Genomic DNA, 25,263 nt, shown 5'->3' with positions numbered 1-25,263 from the left:
CTGGTTTTTATTTAAATTAAAACTGCAAAGAAGCCAATATAATTACATGGAAAACACTATTTTCATTCAATCTTTAATTTTAAAAAACTAAAACACTATGAATGAGGCAAGGCTTTGAGGCAAAAATGTCATGAACGTCTCGAAAATTAATGACTTGGAGACAGAGTCATGAGCAAGGCTGACAATCTGACAATCACTCGGCATCTTGGCAGTCCTTAAATACATGGCAAGGCTTGATTAGGAAACGAGGCACAGGGGCGCCTGCTGGAGGGAAACGCCCTTCACTCCAGCTGGAGCTGAAACACAATCAAGCTATATTTTCTAACCTGGAAGACGCCTGGTTCTCGAAAACCCCGCCTTTCCGGCTTTGGCTACTGCACCCCTTTCATGACATCTGGTTGCTGCGTGCATCACCCACTAAAGTCAAGTCAAGTCAGCTTTATTGTCAAATATGCTCCAACATACAGCACACATGAAATTTCTTTCCTCTCAACCACGGTGCAAACATGCAGTGCATTGAAAACACACAAATAGTCATTAACAGTTGTTTACACGAGTGCCACTTGTCCATTAGTCTCAAACAGCCCCACACCACACTCCGAGGTCACTGGCTACCTTTACATACAATCATTATTCAGGTTCAGGTCAAAATTTGGGTTTCGGAAACATTCGGAATAACCTGTTCGCATCACGTTAAGTTCCTCACCTATTTGAATATCCTCAGTAATTAAAACGGCAACGCACAGACGTCGTGATGCAATTCACATCATTTCTGCTTGTTACTCTCAACCGTCAATAAAACACATTACCGGTATGTTTGCGTCACTCACCAGAGGAATAAAGCATTCAGTTTTCTCCTTGCTCCAACTGGAACCAAACTAAGGAACCACTTCTCCCCAACTCTGGTGCAAAATGAAGTGTTTCGCTGGTGGTTGCTCTGAGAAAGTGGGCATGCATTTGGACTGTATGGACACTTTGCGGGTGGCTCCTCACTTGTGACGTAGAAAAGTAAGGATCCAGTGGTTTTCTTGGATTGGGAGGGGCTGGTGTTACATGGATGAGCAGGAATGCTCCAAGATGGCTGACACACCTTGTGACGCAAGTGGCGCATGACTGAAAATAAAGTACAAGAAACTGCAATTTTAAGAAACCAATTTTCGCCTTTATTGGAATGTAACAAGGCATTAAATACACAAATCCCATTCTTTCAATAATTTGGTGTATAATAAAAAAAAAAAGATCAAACAATACTTGTCTGAGAGTCATTTGAATTCAATTGCATCATTATAGCCTAGAATTATTTTTCTTTCCCTGCATCACAGAGGTGGAAACCTGCCACTGTCTGAAGTGAAAGCCGATGATTCAACACTTGAGAATTAGAGGACAGACCACACTGACACATACAGTAGGTAATAATTGGGAGACTACTGATTAAAGTTTGGTAAATGCTGTGCATCAAGGCTGCACCGTTCAGATGAAACAGTCAATTGTTATTTCTTTAAACCCTTGATATCATCCTGGACTTACAATTTAAAAAGGCATGTCATATAAACAAGCTCTTCATATGGTATACGTTGTGTATTTGAAGCCAGAAAAGAGAGGTGCAGCAAAGCCGGGTTCGAAACTTTCACCTTGAAGTTGCAACATTGATTTTGTATTTATTATTCAAGGCCTCCACCAAACCCAGATATTCTGAATCGTTCACTTCACCGCTCTCAGCATTCACTGAATGTTGCGTAGAAGAAACAAACAAGCAAAGAATGAGCAACAAACGGTTTTGTAAAACCATTCGCCTGGCTTTGAAAAGAAACAAAAGGCAGAAAGGGAAAAAGGGAAAAAAAACAGTCAGGTGTCTCCTTGGCTGTCTCAAGAGCACCACCTCCTTCCACCTCTCCAATGTGTCCTTGCAACCTTCCCTGTCACCCGCGGCACTGCTGTTCGATGTAGTTAAGACATGACTCCAAACACAGGATTGTGGCGACAGATGCTAGGCCCAATCTCTTCATAGTCCTTTTTGGTGTGGCAAACCTGGTAGAACTCGGGCTGCGGGACAACAGACAAAGAAAAGGCAGCGTTAAAACATACACCTGAAGGAAATAAAAACAGAAACACTAAAAATACATACAAAATACCCAATTTCCTGTGTTGTTTCTCTTTCAGTCAAACTGCTGCAAACTACTCTGAAATCCCTTTAAAAATCTCCATTAAAAAAAAAAAAGACTTGAGATGATCTTTTGAAGAGAACCCTGAAAGCCTTTTTTGGATGACGTTCAACCAACTTCTCCAACACAAAAGTCTGAAGAAAGGGAGCTTTAATAAAGCAATGTGACAAACAGACACATTCAATTCAAACACCTTCAATTGAGGTGAGCCACAAGGTAAAGACGTTCACTGGGCACCTGTACCTTTAAGTGAGGGGAGGGAGTTGACATGTTTCTGGGTTCAAAAGGAAGCAAGACATGAAAGGGTTGAGAGGGAGGAGCTTGCTGTGAGTACAGCCCATTTTGGAGTGGAGAGTGAAGTGACATGATTCGCCTTTGTCTCCTGATGGTGTCATTTATGGCATCTCCACAACCTACACCTTGCACTCAATTACACTCAAGCCAAGAATAATTTCCACTGCAGCGCACCTGATGAGCTCTCAACTCAACTGTATTTATAGAGCACTTTAAAACAACCACCGCTGTATACAAAGTGCTGTGCGGGGGAGCAAATATCGTATGTACAACAATAAACAATAATTTAACTCATTCAGTACCAGCCAATTCTGGACCAAGTCTGAAAAGACGTTTAAAAACGTCTTTGGGAGTGAATGAGTTAATAATAAACACAGTAGAAAGCACAAAAGCAGTAAAACTGAAAATCAAGTCTGAGTCATGCTGAGTCAAAAGCCAAAGAATAGAAATAAGTTTTGAGACAGGTTTTAAAGATGGGCAGCGAGGGGACTTGCCAAATGTTCAGTGGGAGGTCATTCCGAAGAGAGGGACCAGTAACAGAAAAGGCTCAATCCCCTCTGAGCCTCCGCTTAGTTCTTGGTACCTCTAATACTGTAATGTCTGCTCGCAGAGTGGAGTAGGTACAGTATATTCTTACATCCCAGTGTTGGTGCACAGTCCGATGATTGTCGTGTTTAGCAATATTCTTACATTGTTGTTTTCTTCTGCTCTGTGTTGGCAGTTATGATGAGTAGATATGCGTGTTGTGGTCATGAGATGAGTAAGAGAGATGGCAGGGTTTACTATGGGTAAACTACAGTGCCTGTAGTTGGATGAAATGAGACTATTGTTGCTGTACATGGGCGTAAAAGCAGGAACAGGGGCACGTAATGTGCAGAATGTAAACAAGAGCCAACTGGGGCCACAGTGAACAGCATGCTGCATACTCGCAAATTGCATCTCGCCACCCACAAAAAAGCCAGGGCCAGGTTGTTGAAAACGTTTTTTTTAAACCGCTGGTTAGGTAGATTTAACCGTCCGTTGACTTTAACGGCACCGTTATCTTGATGCCTCAAAGCTTGGTTAACTTTAACTGGCTGTTAACTTGACGTTTAGGTGAACACACCGAAGGACAAATGCTCAATTTTTAACAGTGTGGTTAACCCGAGATGGCGCTTGTGGCTCATCAGCCTTCGTGATGCCATTTCAGCAAAGGAAAGAGTCTATTGTGGGCTTGACTTTGACGTTGGTGATTATTCTGATGAAGAGTTACAAATTATATATGATATACTTTTCTTGCTCTAGCTCTCGGTAAAGGCGGACACGTTTTTCCCCTTTGGGACAAATGCTGCTGGGTACACCTGAGATCCTTGGCTGAAGTGGAGAATGGTGTGCTCGACAATATTGTCGGGAGAGGATGTGGAAGACATTTATATAAGATAACCTTTATTTGTCCCACACTGGGGAAATTCACAGTCTACAGCAGCAAAATTGGAGGGTGTAGAAAAGAAAAAACAAAGTGTTGCAAGCACAAAATAAATGATTCAGAAAAAGAACTGGACACAGTATAGAACGCAATATAAATATAAGATATAGAGAAACCCTTACGTATATGCAACTGCATGTATGCAGCATAAGGTGGCTGTGCCATTTACCGTATTGGCCCGAATATAAGACGGGCCTGATTATAAGACGACCCCCTCTTTTTCAAGACTCAAGTTTGAAAAAATACTTTTTGAACACCAAATTAATTTTTATACAGAAAATAATTACAGTACATCTGAAACAAATGATTATAACAATATATTTGAGAGAAAAAGCATGTTATTTTGCCTCATTAAAATCTAAAGTGCAATCACATTCGTAAATGAATGGCTTCTGGTTTTTGAAATGTAAATTACATCATAACTTCTCTTCAGCTGCCGGTTAACCTAGCCGATCTTCGACCCACTTTTCTCCAGATTGTCACTATGTTTCTCCATTTTCTGTTATCTTTTCTATTATTTTCTTCTCTTTTCCTTCTTACTGCTATTTTTTATTTTTCTTCTTCGTGCTACCGCTATTTTTATTTTTATTCTTCGTGGCAGGGGTTAACTTTGGCCTGGGGAGTCATGTTCAGCATTCGCTTCATTGATATTTGGCGCCATCTAGCGTCGTGAATGGGTATAATGTCTCGACCCCGAATATAAGACGACCCCCACTTTTTCAGTCTTATTTCAATGAAAAAACACCGTCTTATATTCGGGCCAATATGGTACAATGGTTACAGGTTTTCACATATGTTTCTTCAGCAGCCTTATTGGCCTTTTGATAACAGGTATCCTGCTGTTTGGTGTTAGCAGTTTCCTGATCTATCGCTAAATTCAACCGGTTGCCTCAGCTTCATTGGAAGATCACAAGCTGGCAGCCTACATGGAAAGTGTGGGGCGGGTGATCAAAACTGAGACTCATGCGTTGAATGAACGCAACCACAAAGTGGATGTGGTGTTGGAGTCACTTCGCAAAATGGAAAAGACCGGGAGGAGTTGTACCGTCCTGGAAAATTGATTGACTGATTGATCAAGAATTTGGCAGATCAACACCACGGAGTCACATGCTAAAAGACATTCAAGGCTGTCTGAAACAGTAGACAACCTGTCTCCAAAACAGCTTACCCAAAAGCCGGCATCATTTCTGAGGAGCCACACGGTAACAAGACTGACTCTGACAATGACGGGAGGGAACAATGACGCATGTGCCTAACTGTTCATTTAGGACACAAACGAATAGGATTTTGGTGGATTGGTAATAAGGATTGATGAAAAAAATAACGAGTAAATTTCTATATACTTCAATAAAGTACAAGCGAACTCAGTTTTGCTCCTGCTGCCTTTTCAAAAACATACGCTAGCATGCATGCATGCTACTATGTTGTTTCGTACGTTTTTCCATGCCTGCGTTCTATAATACAATGCGTTTTGTGTATGTGTTAAATACAGAAATAGCACCCAGAACTCACACTACGCTTTTTAATTCGATGCGCCGTATGGTTGTGAAAATACGGTATGCCTTGCTTGATGTGGAACCACCTCAAATAATTTCCTGTTTAATAAGGCTCAGATGGGAAGCAAATTATCAAACCTGTTTGAAATGGAGATCAGCGTTCTAGTCAGTGAACAAACAGGAGAATCCTCATGCGCACAACCACAGAAATGTGACAATGCCATTTTAATTTTTGCATAATGCATGCCCACTAATTTGGGGCACAGTATAATGTCATTCAAATAATACAACTCCACTCATCCGTCCAGCCATTTTCCGTTATGCTCATTTGTTAAATGTGAATGTGGTTACAAAGTTACAATCATGACATACAAAGACCGCATTAATTTACCAGTGCCTACAAGTGTGTATTGCTTTGCTACTTACGGTTGATGCTAACATCGAGCCTCCAAACCAGACAGCATATCTCTGCATATGATGAGTGATAACTTGGACATCAATTGGTTTGGGCTGCAGGGAGAAGAATTTGACAGAATTCATACCTTACAAATCATGGCATGATTAAGAGTGGCAGCACATGTTCCGTCGTCATTGCATAACAGATGTTCTTCTGGCAAAGCAAAACGTGTTTGCCTGTTACACAATACAAAATCCTCATTGGTGCACAAGAATGGATTCTATCAATACAATGATTTTGTGCCTTTACATAATTAGGCCTGACCTCTATTTTCAGAATTGTATATTACACCGCACCTTTTGCATTAATAGCTCTGTAGCCGATACCAATAATCTAATCTAAAGGCATGGTGACGATGATTTATAATAGGATGCAAGATCACAGGATTGACATTACGGTAACTCATTTAATGCCAGACATTTTTCTCAAATTGGGAGAGTCGGTGACAGACATTTTTAACTCATTTTTGAAAGCCCACAAACAAATGGGAGTTCTGTCGCTATATAAGCATTGAACCTACCATAAATAAGCTTGAGCCCTCTTTGTTCGTCGTGAAAATAAAAGTACATTTCTACCTTTGACCATTCTTTCGTAAAGAGCAGGTGAACATTGGTAAGTTTCTTGGCAATACTCGTTTCCAAGAAAATTTTTGAGACTAAATAAGAACATAACATATAAAAAAGGTCACTTTGATTGCAAAGTAACAGTTTCTTGTGACATAAACACTGCACTGACGTGTAATTATGCATCAAGTTTCAACGAACTTTTCATGAATGTCGAACTGTGTGTGTGTGCGTGCGTGTGTTCGTCAAGAATGACAAGTGGACTTCATCTTTTTTTAATTTGAAAAAGCTCTGTTGTAGAGTGAGCTGCCGGTATTTATCCACATTCTTGCCACCACACTGCTTTAACATGCCACCTCCCCACATAGGATCGCAGTACTGGCTACACGGATACACACCCACTCATATGATGTGTGGACCAAAATTTTATCAAAGCCACTCCTGCCATCTAGTGGTGATTTATCATACTGAAGTCATTTCCACAGGCTTGGTTGTTACTGGGGAGCGAAGAAGCCATTTCTGAACTTTTTTTAATTTAAAAAAAACATCAAAACCATTTTTGTTTTTGACACCAAATGATAGTTTTGCAAACGTATTCTTACATTTTGGCATTAAATCCTTTCAAGGAAGAATGTAACCAAATTGAAAAAAAAAATACAATGTCACAATTTATCTACAACCTATATTGTTTGTTTGTTTATTGAACATAAAACATATATACAGTAATAATTTGACAGAAAATAAGGTAGATAAAAAAAAGTAAAAAGAAAGAAATCAATCTTCATTCAACACAGTTATTATGCTCAAGGGAGTAGGAAGAAGTAAAAAACTTATCTAGTCCTACCCCGTTATGTGATTATATCTAATAAATCATTCAAACCATTTCGTTCACGACCCAGATATTTGGGTTATTTTTCAGTTTCTGTTGTGATGAAGTACATGTTCCTCACCTTCAGTTTGCCCCCACTCAGTTCTTCACTCATCTTCAGTCTGGCATCAACAGTCCTCTTTAAATCTCTCTGCAGACGGCGACCAAAGTCCCTGAACATGGTGGAGCCTCCAGACAGAACAATGTTCTGAGCAAGAAAAGTTTGATTAAACTTTGACTTACTAAACTAAAATCAGTTAATGGGTCAGTCAGACATGTAGTGTCAATATGGCGGACAATGAATTGTGTGGTACTTTGTAAATGCCAGCTTACCTTGTAGAGAGGACGCCTGACATCAATAGGGCAGTTCTGGATGACCTCGTCAACAACCTCAGAGATAGGTTGGGTGAAGTCTGGGTTGGCAAACTAGGTTAGTAGTAAACAAAGAAGGCGAGATATCAAGGGACAAGAAGTGTAACCGCGTCATGTTCTAACTAGACGCATCCACTGTAAACAAACACTGTGCAGCTCAGCCTCTGGCTAAGAATAAGAACAATAAGAATAAGAAAACCTTTATTCGTCTTCCAATGGAGAAATTCCCAATTATAATAGCAGGAGTCCTGGCTTGTCATTTAGACCAGCCAGAGCTCTCTGATTCCGCACCACGAGTGCCAATGGACGGTTATGCTTTTGATTTTAGAGGTCTTTCATCTTGGATGGTATGTGTGTTACTGCATAAAAGAATTCATGGTTTTCTGGCTGTTTTGTGTAGGACTGTGTATTCTATTTTCTCTCTTGACAATTGCTATTATACAGTTCACATTTGGTTATGCTTCGCCGGAATGAAAGGAGTTCCAGTGAGACTTTAGTGAAAATTTCACTCAGTTACTCCGGTGTTTCGTGACAACATCAAATGATAGCTTGGAGCCGTATTAGCATGGCTTAGCATTAGCATGCCTCCCACTGTTAATTACAACTCGTCCGCCTTTCGTGCTCCTGTAACAAGTGTTTATTTGCCACCATGAGTGCGATGATGAGTCACTTTTAAAGGAGCAGCTGCTATTTAGCCACGACACTAGCTGGCTAGCCAGCCAGCGTCCCAAGGACTCACGGCGCTGCAAAGCTATTTGAAGAGGGGTCATCACAATTGGTTGGTAGAGGCCAAACATAGTTTGCAACCTTGCACAATGGAGGGAAAAGGGCAAGAAAGATTTACCTTAATAATCATTTGGGAGTGTCAAATAGGAATGGCTAATACGCATTAGTGGTTGGTGCTCATAATGTCATCACACTTTCAAGACGTAAAAAAAATGAATGCAGGATCCATCCATCCATTTTCCGAACCGCTTGATCCTCACTAGGGTCGCGGGGGTGCTGGAGCCTATCCCAGCCGTCTTCGGGCAGTAGGTGGGGGACACCCTGAATCAGTTGCCAGCCAATCGCAGGGCACACAGAGACGAACAACCATCCACGCCCACACTCACGCCTAGGGACAATTTAGAGCTTCCAATCAACCTGCCACGCATGTTTTTGGAATGTGGGAGGAAACCGGAGCACCCGGAGAAAACCCACGCAGGCCCGGGGAGAACATGAAAACTCCACACAGGGAGGCCGGAGCTGGAATCGAACCCCGCCTACTGCCCGGAGATGGCTGAGATATGCTCCAGCACCCCCCGCGAATCAAAGAAGTAGCATCTTACGAAAACAATATGATGTAATGCATGTTGGCGTGGCCTTAAAACAACTTTTTCAGTTGTGTCATAGTGGTCTCTGAAATGGATCTTGGTGATGAAAATACATCTTAACATTCAGAGGGAGCAGAATTGAATCGATTTTCATTGAAGGGTCTTATCAAGTTCGCGTTTTGGTCGTTGTGACTGTCAGAAAAATAAACTTGTTTGTGGTGTTTTTTTTATTTTTCTTATTTTGTATTTTGAACTTACCTCAGGGTGAAAGAAGATCTCAGGTCCCAGAAACCGCTCATATCCCACATCAATAGTGAACTCTTTCTTACTGATGGTGTTGATGCCGGTGAATTGCTTAATCCACTTGGAGCCGTCTGTGTCATACTTGTTGAACTCTTTTACAAGATCTGGGCACACGTAGCTGAACCTTTCCTAAAAGGGACATTATGAGTTTACATTTATGAGTCTTACCATGACACAGGAAAACAAGAACGGCAATAATATCCTGACAAACTTGCTCAAATCAACATAATGAAATCTGACATATTTCATAACAATCATTGCTCCCACGGAACAAATTTTCCTAAAGTATATTACCGGTATTATGATATCATTCTAAGTTTCATAGAAGTCAGATGTTCTCCTTGCTGGAAACTATACAACCACTTCACAGCACGTAGCAGAGGAAACGATTGCATTTTTTTAAATCAATCAGTATCTATAATGTTAACCCTCAACTGCCTTATATTCTGGATCTGTATGTCTCTTATTAATGAGAGGAATTTCTAATACAGTTTGTTTCAGGACCTGGCCTTTAACCAGAAAATCATGAGGGAGAATGTTTGGCCATCAGTCTGTGACCTAAATCTGAAGCGCAACTTGGGTTCTGCAGGAGGACAACACACCAGCAAGTCAACTTCTGAACGGGTTACTAAAAAACAGTGTTGTGTCCGAGGACCGGCAACCCGAGGCCAAGGCCAAGGCCAAGGACTTGACTCCGAGGCCAAGGACTTGGAAAATGTTCCGAGGCAAGGCCAAGGCCAAGGACTTGAAAAATTTTCCGAGGCCAAGGCCAAGGACCAAGGACTGATTTTGAATACTAAGAGGAGTCAAGCGTAAAGTCTGCTTTCAAAAAATACGCAGATAAGCATGTTATACATGGCGATCGAACTCATTTATTTTCATAACGATTACGTAAGTAAAGCAACAGCTGCGATAAAAGTAATATATTGGTCGAAATAGCCGTATTGATATACACGGCGATCAAAGAAATTATATTTTCGTTCAGTAAAGCAAGAGTTGACCATAAAAGTAATTTCTTGGGCGATAAAATAGCCAAACATGATGTATCACTTGTAGGTGAAAAAAATGTGTTAATTTTATATGTGTTCAGTTATTTCCGTTTTCACTGCCCTCTGAATAGGGTTTGTCAGTCGGCAGGGAAGGATTACTCGCTCTGTCCGTTTTTGATCATTTATTGAAGCAGATGGTAGTTGCAGAAACAGTAGAATGATATCAGAAGCAGGAGCAGATAGTATAAGCAGATGCAGTAGCAGATGCAGGATAAGTAGCAGATTCAGGATAAGGAGCAGTAGCAGGTAGCAGGTAATAACCTAAAGTAAACAAATGCAATTTAATGAATATATCTACCTTAGGCATCACAATGTAAATGTGTATAGCAGTGATAATTTTACAGTTTACCGCCAGTGAGTCCCAGGGACCCGCTGATCAGAAAAGTATGAGTCCCATTATGAATTTAGAGAGTCCCAAATTTTAAATTCTGAAATGGTCTACTTATTCAATTGCATATGATAATAACACATACAATTATGAACAAATGCTGCAAAATTTTAAATAATTCAGTAGCAGGCCTGAGGATTTCGGAAGTTCACGGTAACCGTTTTTCGGTTCCGTCAGATTACCCATGGTCATTAATTTTGGGTTCCGTAAACGTTCATCATGGGAACCCATTTTTCTATTTTGACTGATATTCATAATCAAGAATTCTGAAACTCAAAAGTATAATGTTTCAAGGGCAAATGTTTGAAAACTGTGCATTAACAATGAACATTACATCAGCAGCTGTATACTCCAGGTTCATTCCAAAAAATAAATGGATCAAAATATGTTGTACTCATATGGCATCATGAATACAGCATACCACAAAATCAGAGTATTTTTTCCAGTCTCACACTGCAAAGATTAATTTACTGGTAATCATTAATACAGGTAAGTTTTGATGTGGCTTGACATCCTCTTCCCAAGACGATGCATGTGTAGTATTTATTATATTATTATCATCTACTATCAATTTGACGAAAGAATCGAACCACGTCATCATTAGTTCTACCAACAGTTAACATTAGCATTGCTACACCTTGTGACAAACGTTTTATTCATAAAGTTAGCATGCTACAGCCAGTAAATTATAGAATAACCAATACTGTTTCATCATATTTTTCATAGCGATTAGTTTATAGATCTAATGACCAACTTGCCTCGTAATCGTGCCTCGCGTCGTATCTCGCTCTCGCGTTCTGTGCATACGTCACAGGTGAGTTTAGTGATACGCCCTTCGGACGATTCATACGAAAAGTCTGACTGGCATTCCCATTTCTTAAATGTCGTAATTAGTAGACCTTTTTGAGTTTTTTTCGCCGCCATCTCAAACTTTCATCCGCGAGATTCCAGTTTGCGGACTAAAATAGCAACCCGCATGCGCACATCACGTTATCTGTCCCCCCCCCCCCCCCCCCCCCAACACTGAAAACAAAACAAAACGAAAGTAAATTAGAAGAAACTCACTCACACACCACACCACAAACACACATACGGGCACAGTGAAATCGCGTTGATCACACAGGAGAGATTCGATCGTGTACAGTCAACGCGTGTGCGGTGACTTTTATGGTTAAACGATTTTTCGGTACCGTCAAAATGACGCCACGGAAATGACACGCTACCGGTAACGACAGTTACCGTGAAATCCTCAGGCCTGCCGTAGTTTTTTTTGGTTTTGTTTTGACTGAGAAATTTCCTTGCGTCCCAAAAACACACATTATTTGGAACTGTGCGTCCCACGGGGAAATTATACGTCTCGGACGCGGGACGCAGAGGTAACGAGATGGCTGGTATAGTTGACATTAATTAATTTAATACCTTCAACTTCACAATAATAATAAATAATTCAATCAACCATGATTTTAAACTATGTATTATCAATCTTCATTACTCCAAACATGAGAAAGCATTCAGCAAACATAACTGGAATCGATCAAAAGGACTCAAAATCCCAACGGCCAAACCCGGAAGTGAAGTGCCGGCATGATTGACTCCAGCTGAAACGCAAATTACTTGGTTCAAACAAACATTCTAGTGCCACCGCACAAACGTGACTACTGTGCAAAAATAACTAAATAAAAGACACCACTGTTACAGAAAGGCTTTACACGCTATTTAAACTGCCGATCGCGAACGGAACGAACCGTGATTGAAACTAACTGCGATGCCGTTCTTTATACGTTGCGCTGTCACCTGTCAGTGGCAGCCCCGCCCCTCTTAAAGCACCAGATAAACCCATCAATGTGGATTTCCCTGGTTGGATTTTGTTTGATTTCTCCTTGATTTTTTGCGGTCCTCGGACCCACTTTTAAGCTGTGGACGAGGGATTAGAGCCAGTGTTGTGCCCGAGGACTGGCAAGCCAAGGCCAAGGACTTGACTCCAAGGCCAAGGACCAAGGACCGAGCCAGTCCTCAAGGCCAAGGACTGGCTCGAGGAGCACAACACTGCTCAAAACAAAATGAAGGTTTTGAAGTGGCCAAGTCAAAGTATGGACTTGCATCAGAGCAAAATGCTGTGCCCACAAAAAGGCTGTTCATGTTCAAACCCGCCAGTGTCGCTAAAAGACAGCAAATCTGGGTGGAAGAGTGGGCCAAAATATATACAGTTATTGCGTTTGAGGATGGCCCAACCAGTTGACAAGTAGTTTTCACATAGGACCAGGAAACTTTGAATAGTTTCCCCGCCCCCCCATTTAAAAAAAATAAAATCTTACATGGGTTATCTGTCTAATTATTTACATTTCATTCATGATTGTAAACAAAGTGGCAAAAATATGCAAAAGATTAGAAAAAATCAGAAGAGGGCAAATACTATTTTAAGGCAGCGTACAAATGGATAGATAGGCTGTGTTGTGCCAGAGGTAAAGTGTCAAAGGACTGCAGCTTCATTGAATGTATACTGCATTCAACATTCACTTGGCATTGATTTTCTTATCATTTTCTTCAGATGTGCTTAACCCTTCCAACTATGGTTGAAAAAGTGATGGGTAATGGAAAATAAATATCAGCAAAAAACTGAAGATAAGGACAAACCTTGACTGCCTTGGCTGTCTCCAGTGACTGCTCTGGTGGGATGCCCACCTCCCTCTCTCTTAGAAGCTGCTGGGTGAAATAAGTAATGTCTCGTCCTGCGATGGGAATGTGCTTTATACAGCTGCCAATAACATAACCTTCAGCCTAGAGGACAAGAAAAAATTAACAATGAGAGGAAAGAAAGAGGCTTCCATCCAACTTGCTAATAAGGTTGGTGTTGTGCAAAACAGGAGAATTTTACACACTGATGTCAATTACATTCATGTAATGAGAGCCCAAGTGCATAAACACATACATTTTTGTGGCTATTCAGACCACAAACATTGTGATTCAATCACCCCGCAACTGTAATGTGCTGTGCAAGAACATGTTTGTGAGCTGCACAATCCTTCCGATATTTGAAACACCATCGACTATCTAAGATCAATTTCTCTCACTGTGTATGTTATTGGGTAAAAAATTTTCTTCGATTAATTTGGGGAAATGGGGCAGGGGTATTCCAAATTGACAACTCTAAATAAATGCCCTATTGAGTGATAACATTAGATATACAGGTATTTATATTATATATACTGTATATATTATATATAGACAGAATATAATTTTGTCACGCCCATAGTGTAGTCACAGTTTCCCTCGGCAGGCCATTATGATTGTATTATTAAAAATACAGGACACAATTAATGGATAAGTAGTTTTGAAATCACAAGTCAAGCATAGTAGTTTGTTCAACTGCTGTTCAAGTTACTGTAATAACGCAGCAATTTTGTACAAATCAAGATGAAAGTCAGCTGTTAACTTAAAGGAGGTCCGATTTGAAAAAAGAATGCCAGCACCAAAACACTTTATGGCTACAATGATGGGGTGCCTCTTGTCTTTCGCCCGAAGTCAGCTGGGATAGACTCCAGCTCCCCTGGGAGTTGTATCAGGAAAAGCGGTAGAAAATAAATGGATAGACTAGACCGATTTCTTAAGAGAAAAATGAAGGAGAAGAGAGAAATATGAAGACTGAGAAAAGGGTCATTTGTGTGACTGTAATGAGGATATGCTTGTCAGCCCACTTACCACAGGGATGACATGGGTTACACCGTCACCACTGTCAATCACAGTGCCAGTCAATGTCCTCTCGCCTACTTGCCTGGACGTCCAGGATGCTGCGAGAGCAAGCACGGCCTGGATTGAATGTCACACGTTGATATTGTTATTCAAGCAAAATGTGGACATAATCATTCAATAGTTGCGCAGCATCTTTCAAATACAAGCGGAACATTAAGTTTATGTTCTGACCTGCACCGCAATGTAGAGTCCTGGTACGTTGAAGGATTCAAACATGATCTCTGCTGTGTATTCTCGGTTTTCTGGTGTGTTCAGAGGAGGCTCTGTCTGTAATTTATTAAAAACACACACGCACACGCACACGCACACGCACACACAAATATTCTGGATATAATTAGAACTGTTTCCATCGTCACATATGGTCATGATCTGTACAGGTACAGAGCAGTACAGGCATACTCAATGCATGACAACTTCAGTCAAAAGGTATACTCTCCACTTCACAATAAAACAGTTAACAACGGCTCGATCGCTCTGCTATCCTCATACCTGGCAACCGGGCATCCTTCCTAACCTGGAACTACAAGTCAGTTTTGTTTCCGATGTTGTTTGACATAGTGCTTACATCACAGGGTCACCAATGTGGACATATTGTGGTTGGCGACACAGGAGTTGAACACGAGTCAAATCAACAGTTTACTCTGCACCCCCACCTGCCCCCCTCAGGAAAATCAGGGAGCAATGTCGGTTTTCCTCATAACTGGGCAACTAGAGTCTCCCCTCCTAACCTGGAGGCCGAAGTGTAAACCCTCATCAACATAAATGTGGTGGGTCAGGTGGGAGTTTCAATTTATTCAACAAGATTGTTCTGATTCAAAAGAATTGTGTTGCCTTTTTTGAGGCCATACCTCAATTGAACAACAGCTTAATTTACTCCAAGTCGCTTCATCACTACCCAAGCGATGGTGAGGCAATTCTTTTGTCAAAAAAACGCTTCATCTTCAAAAGATAACACAAAGTCATGGGTGCCCATCAGCTGCGTGTGTAGTTGCGCGTTTTGCTGCACATTCTGTCAAAGAATAATTCTTGGAAACCAAAGTAGAGAAGGAAAACCTGGACTGTGATTGACTGCCATTCAGTACATTTCTGTTGTATCTGAGCTAGTGAATAGGCTCGCAGCTGGTCACCGTAATATCACGATTCTTGAACATATAATCATCCAGCCCTGCTTACATTATTGCCCTTTGGAAGGTATTTGATGGAGGTTTGTAAGGGGCTCATGTGTTCCATAGAAAAATATATATACTGTAAATTCCGGATTACAAGCCGCTACTTTTTTTTCCACACTTTCAACACTGCGGCGTGTAATATGAAGCGGCTTTTTAATTTTTTTTTCCATCGCGGGAAAAACATGGACCAATAAAATGAATGAGTCTTTCACTGAGGTCCAATGAGATTGTATGACTAATCACAACTTCCGCTCTTTTTGCCATAGCTGGGGAAAATGTGTTACCCGGCAACAGTCGACCAATAAAATGAATGAGTAGTACACAGGGGTCCAATGATATTGTATGATTACCGGTAATCACGACTTCCTTATTTCAATCTTTCTTCTAACCCTGATCAACATGGAGAATACCAGACGAAAAGCATACGATGCAGCTTTTAAACTAAAAGCGATCACTCTGGCAGTTATGGAAGGAAATCGAGCTGCTGCCCGTAATCTTGGCATAGATGAGTCGATGGTGCGAAGGTGGAGGCTCCGGCAAGAAGAACTGAGCCAGTGTAAAAAGACAACCAACGCTTTTAAAGCTTTTAAAGGTGGGCCGTCGTGGTGTTATAGATTCATGAAATGGAAGCCTGTCTATTTGGGCACGCACGACGTTTCCCTCCCAATTACGAGGACAAACTTGCTTCGTTCCGCACATTCACACAAACAAAGATAGCGGAGAATTCCATCAGCCCAGATGAAATTATAAATATGGACGAAGACCCTCTGACATTTGATTTGCCTCTCACTCTGACTGTAAATAAAAAAAGGTGACTCCTCCGTCATTCTGAAAACAAGCGGCCACGAGAGAACACATTTTACCTGTGTTTTGAGCCGTGCAGCATCGGGCCTAAAGCTGCCAATGATGATCGTTTTTAAGCGGCTGACTATAGAAATAATTTCATATATTCATTCATTCATTCATCTTCCGAACCGCTTCATCCTCATTAGGGTCGCGGGGGTGCTGGAGCCTATCTCAGCTGTCTTCGGGCAGTAGGCAGGGGACACTCCGAATTGGTTGCCAGCCAATCGCAGGGCACACAGAGACAAACAACCATGCACGCCCGCACTCACACCTCGGGACAATTTAGAGTGTTCAATCAGCCTGCCTTGCATGTTTTTGGAATGTGGGAGGAAACCGGAGCACCCGGAGAAAACCCACGCAGGCCCGGGGAGAACAGGCAAACTCCACACAGGGAGGCCGGAGCTGGAATCGAACCCGGTACCTCTGCACTGTGAAGTCGACGTGCTAACCACTGGACTACCGGGCCGCCAATTTCATATATCTTTTCCTATTTATATGATTTGCATTATTCTATTTAAAGCCTAGTGGGCTGCAGTATTTCTCCTCGTAATTACGCAAATGCACATCAAGATCTCTCTTTGTCTGGCCTCTTATGTGTTTCAGCGTAATTTCGTTGTGCCAATGCATTTATCATGCTCATAAAAATATGGAGATTATTTTCACTTTAAGAAATTCAGCGTTTTTTTTCTGCTGGGGTTCAGCGGGGGACCGCACCCGGAGGCGCTCCACGGCGGCAGGGACGCAGAAGCGAACCCCCGCCTACTCATTGGCCAGCGGTTTAGAGTACGGTGCGACGCATATATTTACAAAATTGATTTTTCTTCATAAATCTGAGCATGCGGCTCTTAATCAGGTGCGGTCTGTAGCCCGGAATTTACGGTATATTGTTTGTTTCTCCCTACGGAAATGCGGCGGCGGACCGGTGGTTGGGAACTTCTGTTGTACAGTACCCTACATTGAGCTTGATGTTATAGAAGTCTAGTTTATCTATGTATGCCGGTTTGTTTTAGGTCTTCAGCAAATTTAAATGTAAATACAGTGATATCGAATACAGGTCACTTGAAAGTAGATGTCAATAATTTTTACTGTACTTGAAAAGGGTCTGAAAATACATTTTCATATATATGAAAATGAAATGAAAATGAAAATACATGAAAATGTATTTTCAGACCCTTTTCAAGTATAGTCAATATAAAATGAGGAGCTGGGATTAAATGTGTGGCGTCTGAAAAGAGATCTAAATACATCTTTGGGAGTGAATGAGTTAAAGACATACAATTTAAATGTGCCTATAGAGGCACAGTGCTACTTTTTTTTTTTTTTCATTTTGGTTGCAAAAGGTTCTAAGTTGTCACAAACCATGATTCAAGATGCTGAGTCAATATAGAGCAGAGAAGTGTTCTCACCAAGAGGAAGTAGTGGTCTTCAGGTTCAGCCCTCAGGTACTTGAAGATGATTTGCTCCATGAAGCGCTCCATGAGGTCCCAGTCTTCTACAATCCCATGACGAATTGGCCACTGTTGACATCCAATAATTGGAAGAACAAAATGAAAACAACTGACACTCCACACAGAACAGTGTCTAAAAAATGTCACAAAAAGTGGATACACAGGTTAATTATGTACCTTCTGTCACCTTGTGACACGTACCGTATTTTCCGCACTATAAGGTGCACCGAAAAGTCTTCCATTTTCTTAAAAGCTCACAGTGCGCCTTGTGTATGGTCATTACGGTAATATGTCGACCTCAAGATGGCTCCTTGCTGGAGACATGCTTACAATGTTATAATTTGCTGTTAGTTCAGTGAACTGTGTCGCTGCTTTATTAAATACGTTTTTGTTGCAGCTCCAGAAAAAGGAGAGCTGTGGTGTTTTTTTTTTTTTTTAACGCACACTTTATTAATGGTTTTCACAGTCTCAACAAGTACAGGTAGGTCTTTGTCCATCTCCATGCCTTCTCTTCTTCCGTTTGACTCAAGAGGCGTTCAGGACCGCCTCTGAAAAATGTAAATTAACAATTCCTTCAACGAAACTATGAAAATTGAAAATAATGCATCAAAACAGAAAGTCAAGCAAGGAAATCACAAAATAAATTCGATAGCCCCCCCCCCACAGAATTTATTTTGTGATGTTCTCGTTTGTGAATACCGTACACAACAAAGGAATAAATAAACACTTCTAAGACAGTCCAGTCTCCTACATTTACTGACCTCTTGTTCTGTTGGAGCTACGCTCAAGGAAATGCCAAAAGAAATTCTGTACGGGGGGCTATCGAATTTATTTTGTGATGTCCTCGCTTGATTTTCTGTTTTGATGCATTATTTTCAATTTTCGTAGTTTCATTGAAGTAATCGTTAATTTACGTTTTTCGGAGGTGGTCATGAACGGCTCTTGAGTCGAACGGAAGGAGCGTAGCTCCATCTAGTGGATGCATTGTAGATTGCGCCTTATAACCCAGTGCGTCCAATATATGAAAAAAAATACAAAATAGGCCATTCATTGAAGGTGTGCCTCATAATCCAGTGCGCCTTTTAGTGCGGAAAATACGGTACTTAAATTGTTGTCTTATATCGGCCCATGCCTCGCAGTTAAAGAATTTTTCGACCAATTAAGTGGAATGGAATAATTTCTCGCAGTGCACTTGGTGACCACTCATGGCACATGAATGTGTCATGTTATAGTAGTTAGGATTAGATATCAACTGTTCTACAGGAAACACAATTATTACTGTAAAGCATATGGTCACAACCGATTTATCGTCTTATTCATGATTTGGAATTGATGTACAGCTATGGGATTTAATTACCGTATTTTCACGACCATTTGACGCACCGTATGGTTGGGCGCAGTCTCATTAATGGGTGCTATTTCTGTATTTTACACATAGACAAAACGCACTGTATCAGTGGGCGCAATTTTAAAGTGGTAAAACATACGCCAGCTTAAACATACGGCATGCATGCGCGCACGCTAAAAACACGTTAGCTTGTAGCATACGGTAGCATGCCAAGACATACAGATACAAGCTAAAAACACGTTTTTAAAAAGGCAACGAAGCAAAACGGAGTTCCGTTGTATTTTATTTAGCCATCGTACAATGTACTCACGTTTTTCGATCAATCATCACCCAGAAATCCATCAAAGTCCTCATCCTCTGTATCAGAATTGAACAATTGTGCAAGTACCGGTAATCCATCAAAAACGCCGTGTTCCCTCTCGTTGTCAGTCACTCCCATTGCCATGTGGCTCCACAGAAATGATGCCGGCTTTGCCAAAAACTCGAACAACAGTGCAAGCAGACACGTTCGTCCAAGCAGCCACAATCCATTCGCAAATGGTGGCGTAACTCGCCCGGCGCTGCCTCTCACTCTTTGTAAAGTTGTGTTTGCCATCGATCATTCATTGTTCCCATGCCGTTCGCAACTTTACTTTGAACGCCCGGTTGATGCCGATGTCCAGCGGTTGGAGTTCTTTAGTCAAGCCTCCGGGAATAACGGCAAGCTCAGAGTTCATTTGCTTGACTTGGTTTTTCACCGCTCCTGTGAGATGGGCACGCATGCCAAAAGCATAACCGATGGCTTGAAGTTTGAACTGAGCTTCGTAGGCGTGTCTCTTTGTAGAATTAATTTTCGGGGGTTCTTAGAAACCAAAACCGAAGTTGTTTTGCAACAATGCACATAGCCACACTCTATACAGGTGTTGGTACCTGCTTGTAGCGTCCCTTCAGCGTCCACTTACACGCCCACCCTTCACTCATTGGCGGACTGCTTCCCCGCATGCCTGTCACTCACGTCTGCCTTTTCTCTCTCTTTCTCTCCATATATGTATATACACGCCCACCCTTCACTGATTGGCCGACTTCTTTGCCGCATGCCTGTCCACAGTCACTTCCGCCTTTTCTCTATATAAACAGCGTGTCGGCTGTCAGTCAAGTTTTGGAACTCAGCGCATAGACAAGACGCTCCGCATCATAAGGCGTCCTGTCCATTTTGGAGAAAATTTTTGACTTTTAATGGCGCCTTATAGTCGTGAAAATACGGTAATACATTTATTTTTTAACTGAATGGACTACACACACGGGACGTATTTTGGGTGAAAATATTTGGATGGGAACAAGTTTCCAGTTTCCATTTATTCTAAGATCCCGGGATGCACTGTGGAGTGAAAAGAACCTCACTCTTGAAAAGCATGTTCATGTCAGTTTGTGTACCGTAAAAGGTATATTAAATAGCTCGGAGCTGGTTTTAAGGTGGAAATGTCCTCCCAAATTGTGACTTTTTAAAGACGAAGGAAAAGTTCCTACAGCCGACTCTGGTGCGCCGGCCATTATGTTCAGCTATTTATTTGAACAAATTTACCATTGAGCTGGTACGAAGGTTTACACATTTAGCAAGACAGTGTAACTATTGCAACATTCAATCGAGGAAGGTATTGTGTCCGTCTTTCTCTCATCCTGCAGTTAAAATTATATGCTTGTCATTAGTCGTATTTTATTATGAGTTGTCTTTTATGTTTTCACAACCTACATTTTGCTGCATTTGTACCATTATTGTTTTGGAATGCCATTTGTATTTATGTTTCATGTCCACGTTTTTGACCAGTTATCATGGCTTTGTTACAGCTGCAGTGCTTGTGAAGGCTCTATATCAGGGGTCTCAAACTCAGGTCCTGGAGGGCCGCTGCCCTGCATGTTTTCCAAGTCTCCCTGTTGCAACACAGCTGATTTAAATGATCACATCATCAGCAAGCTCTGCGGAAGCCTGACATTGAACCTGTTCATTTGAATCAGGTGTGTTGCAACAGGGAGACTTGGAAAACATGCAGGACAGCGGCCCTCCAGGAACTGAGTTTGAGACCCCTGCTCTATATAAATAAAACGGTATTGTATTCCCTTTAGAGTGGCTCCTCCTATTGAATGCATAGCGCAATCGCAGCAATTGTAGCTTCTACTCGATGCTCCTTATAATGCAGTGCACCCTATATATGAAAACAGTTTTAAAATAGGCGATTCATTGAAGGTACCCCTTATAATCTGAAGCGCCTTACGGTGCAGAAAATACAGTACTTGGATAATTACCGGTAATAGTAAATACATCTACATCCTTATAAAGGGTATACAAAGGGTACACAGCATTTCTTCTCACTCAGTGAATGGGAAAATACATTCAAGGTCAAGTACCTTTGTGGAATATGTGGGCTTGTCGACAGCTTCATCTCCGATGTAGAAATCCAAGTCATCCACCCCCTTCATCATTCTCCGCTGAGCTTGGTCTCCAACTTTAGCTGACTCTTTGATGGCAATACCTGACAAATTTTGAATTTACATAGTCGGCAAAATTGAGTTGCGAAATTGGTATTGTCTCATGAAAGCAGCTTTATTTCATTCAAAATAAGTACATACAATTGTAAACAATTCAAACTTTTGTGGATCGCTGAAGCACTGAAACACTTCCTCTTCTAAAAGGTACATTGTGGCATGCTGAGCTGGTGTGCACCGAAATCTATAGTGCAAAACTCACATGATGGAATGATGAATTGTGGCTCTGTGTTCCCTGCATACCCCAGTTTGGTGTAACTGCAAGAGAAAAAATAAAGAAAAAAAGTGTCATTCGCCAGTCATTCCCACAATCAATGTATTTTTTTTCCTCTTAGTTGAAGGACAATGAATGTTCAGTGGTGTGTTGCTTAAAGTAAGACCATCTTTTGCAAAAAATTTCAAGTGAACTTTTTAAGTGGTCTACTGGGGTGGGATTCTTCCAACAGGAAGTCTCCTAAAAAAAAAAAAAAGTCTATTTAGGACTTAGCTGATTTGTTAACAAAAAGGAAATGCCTCCAGCTAAGAAAAAGAATTATCCATGAGCAAAATACATATTAAGCATCACCATTCAACAATTGGTAGGTACATAATAGGGTTTCAAATTTCTCTCCTGTCTTTTTCAAGTAACTACTATGTCTAGCGCGTTGCGAGGCACATGCCAACCAGATGTACTCCTGTCTTGGGAAAGCCCAGACATCCTGTTCTCTGGGCTGAGATGAGAAAAGTAGTTGACCGCTGCCAAACATCCTGGTCATAATAGTGTCTACAGAGGAATAAAGCAATCCTTACTTAGATTTGATTCCATTTTAGAGTTCTACCAGGAACAGAGGTGACACAGTTTGTCTCACAATTTGCTTCATTATTCATGCATTAATAAACAAAACAAACAAACAAAATGTATCACACACACAAATACTGGCTGACACATTTCATTGATATTTATTCACTTATAACGAATGCCTGGAACCACTGACAGCAAAGCATAGCAAGCACTGTAACTACTTTTCCGTATCACAGGCCTGCACAGTAGTTTCCACTTCTCAGCACGTGTTGTTGAAAGCCAAGTCTTCCAAGATTTTAGGTCATGATGTATTGGTGACGTTTTTAAAACAGCAATCCAAACATCTTTTTCATTGAACTCTAAGTTAATATCAGATGTTCCTTGTTTAAAATCACAAAGACAGACTCGGAGAATAAATAATATGTGGCAGCAAACATACTTCAGGCCTTCATACCATTGAACAGTCCCAGCTTGCCCACTTCAACCTGCCTCAACAGGCTTGAACGACACCACAAGTCTGGGTGGAGTTATTTTGGCAGGAGACACCTAAGTAGACTGAATTCCTGTGCTAAACTACTCCTAATAAATGAATGGATTCAACAACTTATGACAATTTAAGGTATTATATTTTTTAAGACGCTTAGGATACGAGTTGATCAAAACTAACTTCTAGATAGTTCAATAAAGAAATTCTGATAACATTATTATTTCAATAAATTTCAACCACAGGACAGGCTATGTAAAGTGGCAAAAACACACTGTAACTCATGGCATTCACATTCATGTGACGGCGTCACAAAGTATCAGTTCATTGCTGTCTGTTTTTTTTTTAAACCCCCAGACTTCCAAACATCTGCCTTCAAGTTTATTAGCGCTGATTTCAGTGCTTCCGCCGTATTGTTTTCAAATGCTAATCTCGCGTAGTAGTGATGAGATCTTGCGTGACTTAAGAAGTCACATTAATTCATAGGAAAAATATCCATTTATGGTTTAAAGAATCGATATCGCGCGATGAAAAGGAAAATCTATTTTGTTTTGAAGAGTCAGTGCAGCTCAGCCTTGGCACAGGGTCATAGCAAGCAAAATGGTTTTGGCGGTCAAGTCAAAGTGGTTTGAAACATCCATCCATCCATCATTTGATCCGCTTATCCTCACGAGAGTCGCGGGTGTCCTGGAGCCTATCTAGCTGTCTTGAGGCAGCAGCCAGGGTACATACACCTTGAACTGGTCGCCAGCCAATCGCAGGGCACACGTAAACGAACACCCATTCGCGCTCACAATCACTTGGGACAATATAGAGCGTTCAATCAACCTACAGTTGAGAACCACTGGTAGAAACCCGTTTGCAGGTTGTGCTATGTGAGGAGTGTCTAAAATCTCTACATGAAAACAATCCAAATCCTTGCTTGCAGATTCTGGTAAATGTAGTTATTTGCACAAAAAGATTGTAAAGAAATCGCCACGTAAGGAATGAGGAAGACAAATTTCTAAAAAGACAGCAAATGGCAAACAATGCGAAACGAGCAAAATGTTGGATAAACGCAAACTGGACTATAAAAGGGGTTGTTTCCTGCTATTCTTTGCAGAAAACGCCACATTACAGACGATCAAATATTTCAGAAATCATCAAAAAAGCCCACGATGCAACGAATAACCATATATGGACTAAAAAGAATGAATGAGGAAGTGCGCGCTGCAGCGAATGCTGTAACTGCGCATGCTCAAATGTAGCAAAGACACGGACACAAGCTTGGGCGGAAAGCGTCCAAGAACACGTACGTTTTGGATCCAAGAGTGTAAGTCAAATACAGGGACACTTAATGAATTAAACCGGTGCGAGGTGATAACTTCTTTTGTGGTCTGGGTCTTTACGACTTTATAAACACATTGAAATCTCCTCGACAGGAAGAAAGATTGTGAGGAGTTGCCATAGGCAAACAAGCAATGTATGACACACATGAAAGCCCACTGAGCAGGCTAACTCTGATAATATTAGTGTTTCAAAAGCTTTGCCGTCCGTAGCTTGGCTTGTTGGCTATCCAGTAACACAATGAGACGCGGAGACCTCCACACCCCGTTATTGCTGCTGCTCTTGACAGTGTCTCTCCCTTGCAATAGGTAACAGCCGGGCCCTGTGCAGCACGTATATCTTACCCTGTCCCGCAGTCCACAACACACGCCGGTAGCCGTCCAGCCATCTTTCCCCGAGTTTCTGGTGTGTAGAAAGGGTAAGATGACGTCCAGCAGGCTGTGTGAGCAGAAGAAACGAACCGGCGAGCTGTCCACAGGCGTAACCCTGAGCCCAGCCCGCAGAGTGGCGTTGCGTTGCGTTTCCACTTTCCACTTCCGTACTCGGCTTCGATAGACAGGCAGGAAAAGGCAAGATGGCGGAGGCCGGCCAAATAAAGGAAGACGCGGGCAGAGTTCTATCGCTGTACATCACAGCGAGAAGAAAGTGTCACTTTAGAGCACAGTGGGAAATGAAAATGTTTTTTAATGTGTTAATTTGATTGTTTTCTGTTACGAGATGTTGTGTAGTACTACACTAACGTCACGAGTGTCAAAAGTAACACAAATTTAGGGTGATGTGCCCGCTAAAGTGCTTTTATCAGAATGCGTTCGCATTACTGTATGTGTGTGTACAACAATAAATAACTTTCAGCACATTCCC

General features: G+C 41.4%; 1 protein-coding gene and 1 long non-coding RNA gene across 2 annotated transcripts; one reads left to right on the top strand and one right to left on the bottom strand.

Moving 5' to 3' along the window:
- Window positions 1-1,140: 1,140 nt before the first annotated feature.
- LOC147197832 (actin-related protein 3) lies at window positions 1,141-24,968 on the bottom strand. The gene is made up of 12 exons (XM_086123344.1): window positions 24,747-24,968; window positions 22,014-22,069; window positions 21,674-21,798; window positions 17,902-18,012; window positions 14,652-14,747; window positions 14,430-14,537; window positions 13,365-13,508; window positions 9,249-9,422; window positions 7,639-7,731; window positions 7,388-7,513; window positions 5,844-5,927; window positions 1,141-2,043 (listed from the first exon to the last, which is right to left on the bottom strand). The coding sequence occupies exons 1-12, from the start codon at window positions 24,788-24,790 to the stop codon at window positions 1,948-1,950; spliced, it is 1,257 nt and encodes a 418-aa protein (XP_085979470.1). The 5' UTR covers window positions 24,791-24,968; the 3' UTR covers window positions 1,141-1,947.
- On the top strand, window positions 24,312-25,258 carry LOC147197831 (uncharacterized). Its single transcript, XR_015102215.1, has 2 exons — window positions 24,312-24,388; window positions 24,711-25,258. It is a non-coding gene; the product is annotated as an uncharacterized LOC147197831 (long non-coding RNA).
- Window positions 25,259-25,263: the final 5 nt, after the last annotated feature.

This window comes from Hippocampus guttulatus, chromosome 11 (assembly GCF_054856545.1).
Source record: "Hippocampus guttulatus isolate MCC_2025c chromosome 11, RoL_Hgut_1.0, whole genome shotgun sequence".
Lineage (NCBI taxonomy): Eukaryota > Metazoa > Chordata > Actinopteri > Syngnathiformes > Syngnathidae > Hippocampus > Hippocampus guttulatus.
This window is presented reverse-complemented; position numbering and strand designations above follow the sequence as displayed.

Excerpts from the sequence above, each read along its gene's own strand:
- LOC147197832 (XM_086123344.1), bottom strand. The coding sequence starts at position 24,790 with ATGGCTGGACGGCTACCGGCGTGTGTTGTGGACTGCGGGACAGG. Across the intron at positions 14,538-14,651 it reads GACTCTACATTGCGGTGCAG|GCCGTGCTTGCTCTCGCAGC; the intron begins GTCAGAACATAA and ends CATTCAATCCAG. Across the intron at positions 9,423-13,364 it reads AGACAGCCAAGGCAGTCAAG|GAAAGGTTCAGCTACGTGTG; the intron begins GTTTGTCCTTAT and ends TGTCCCTTTTAG.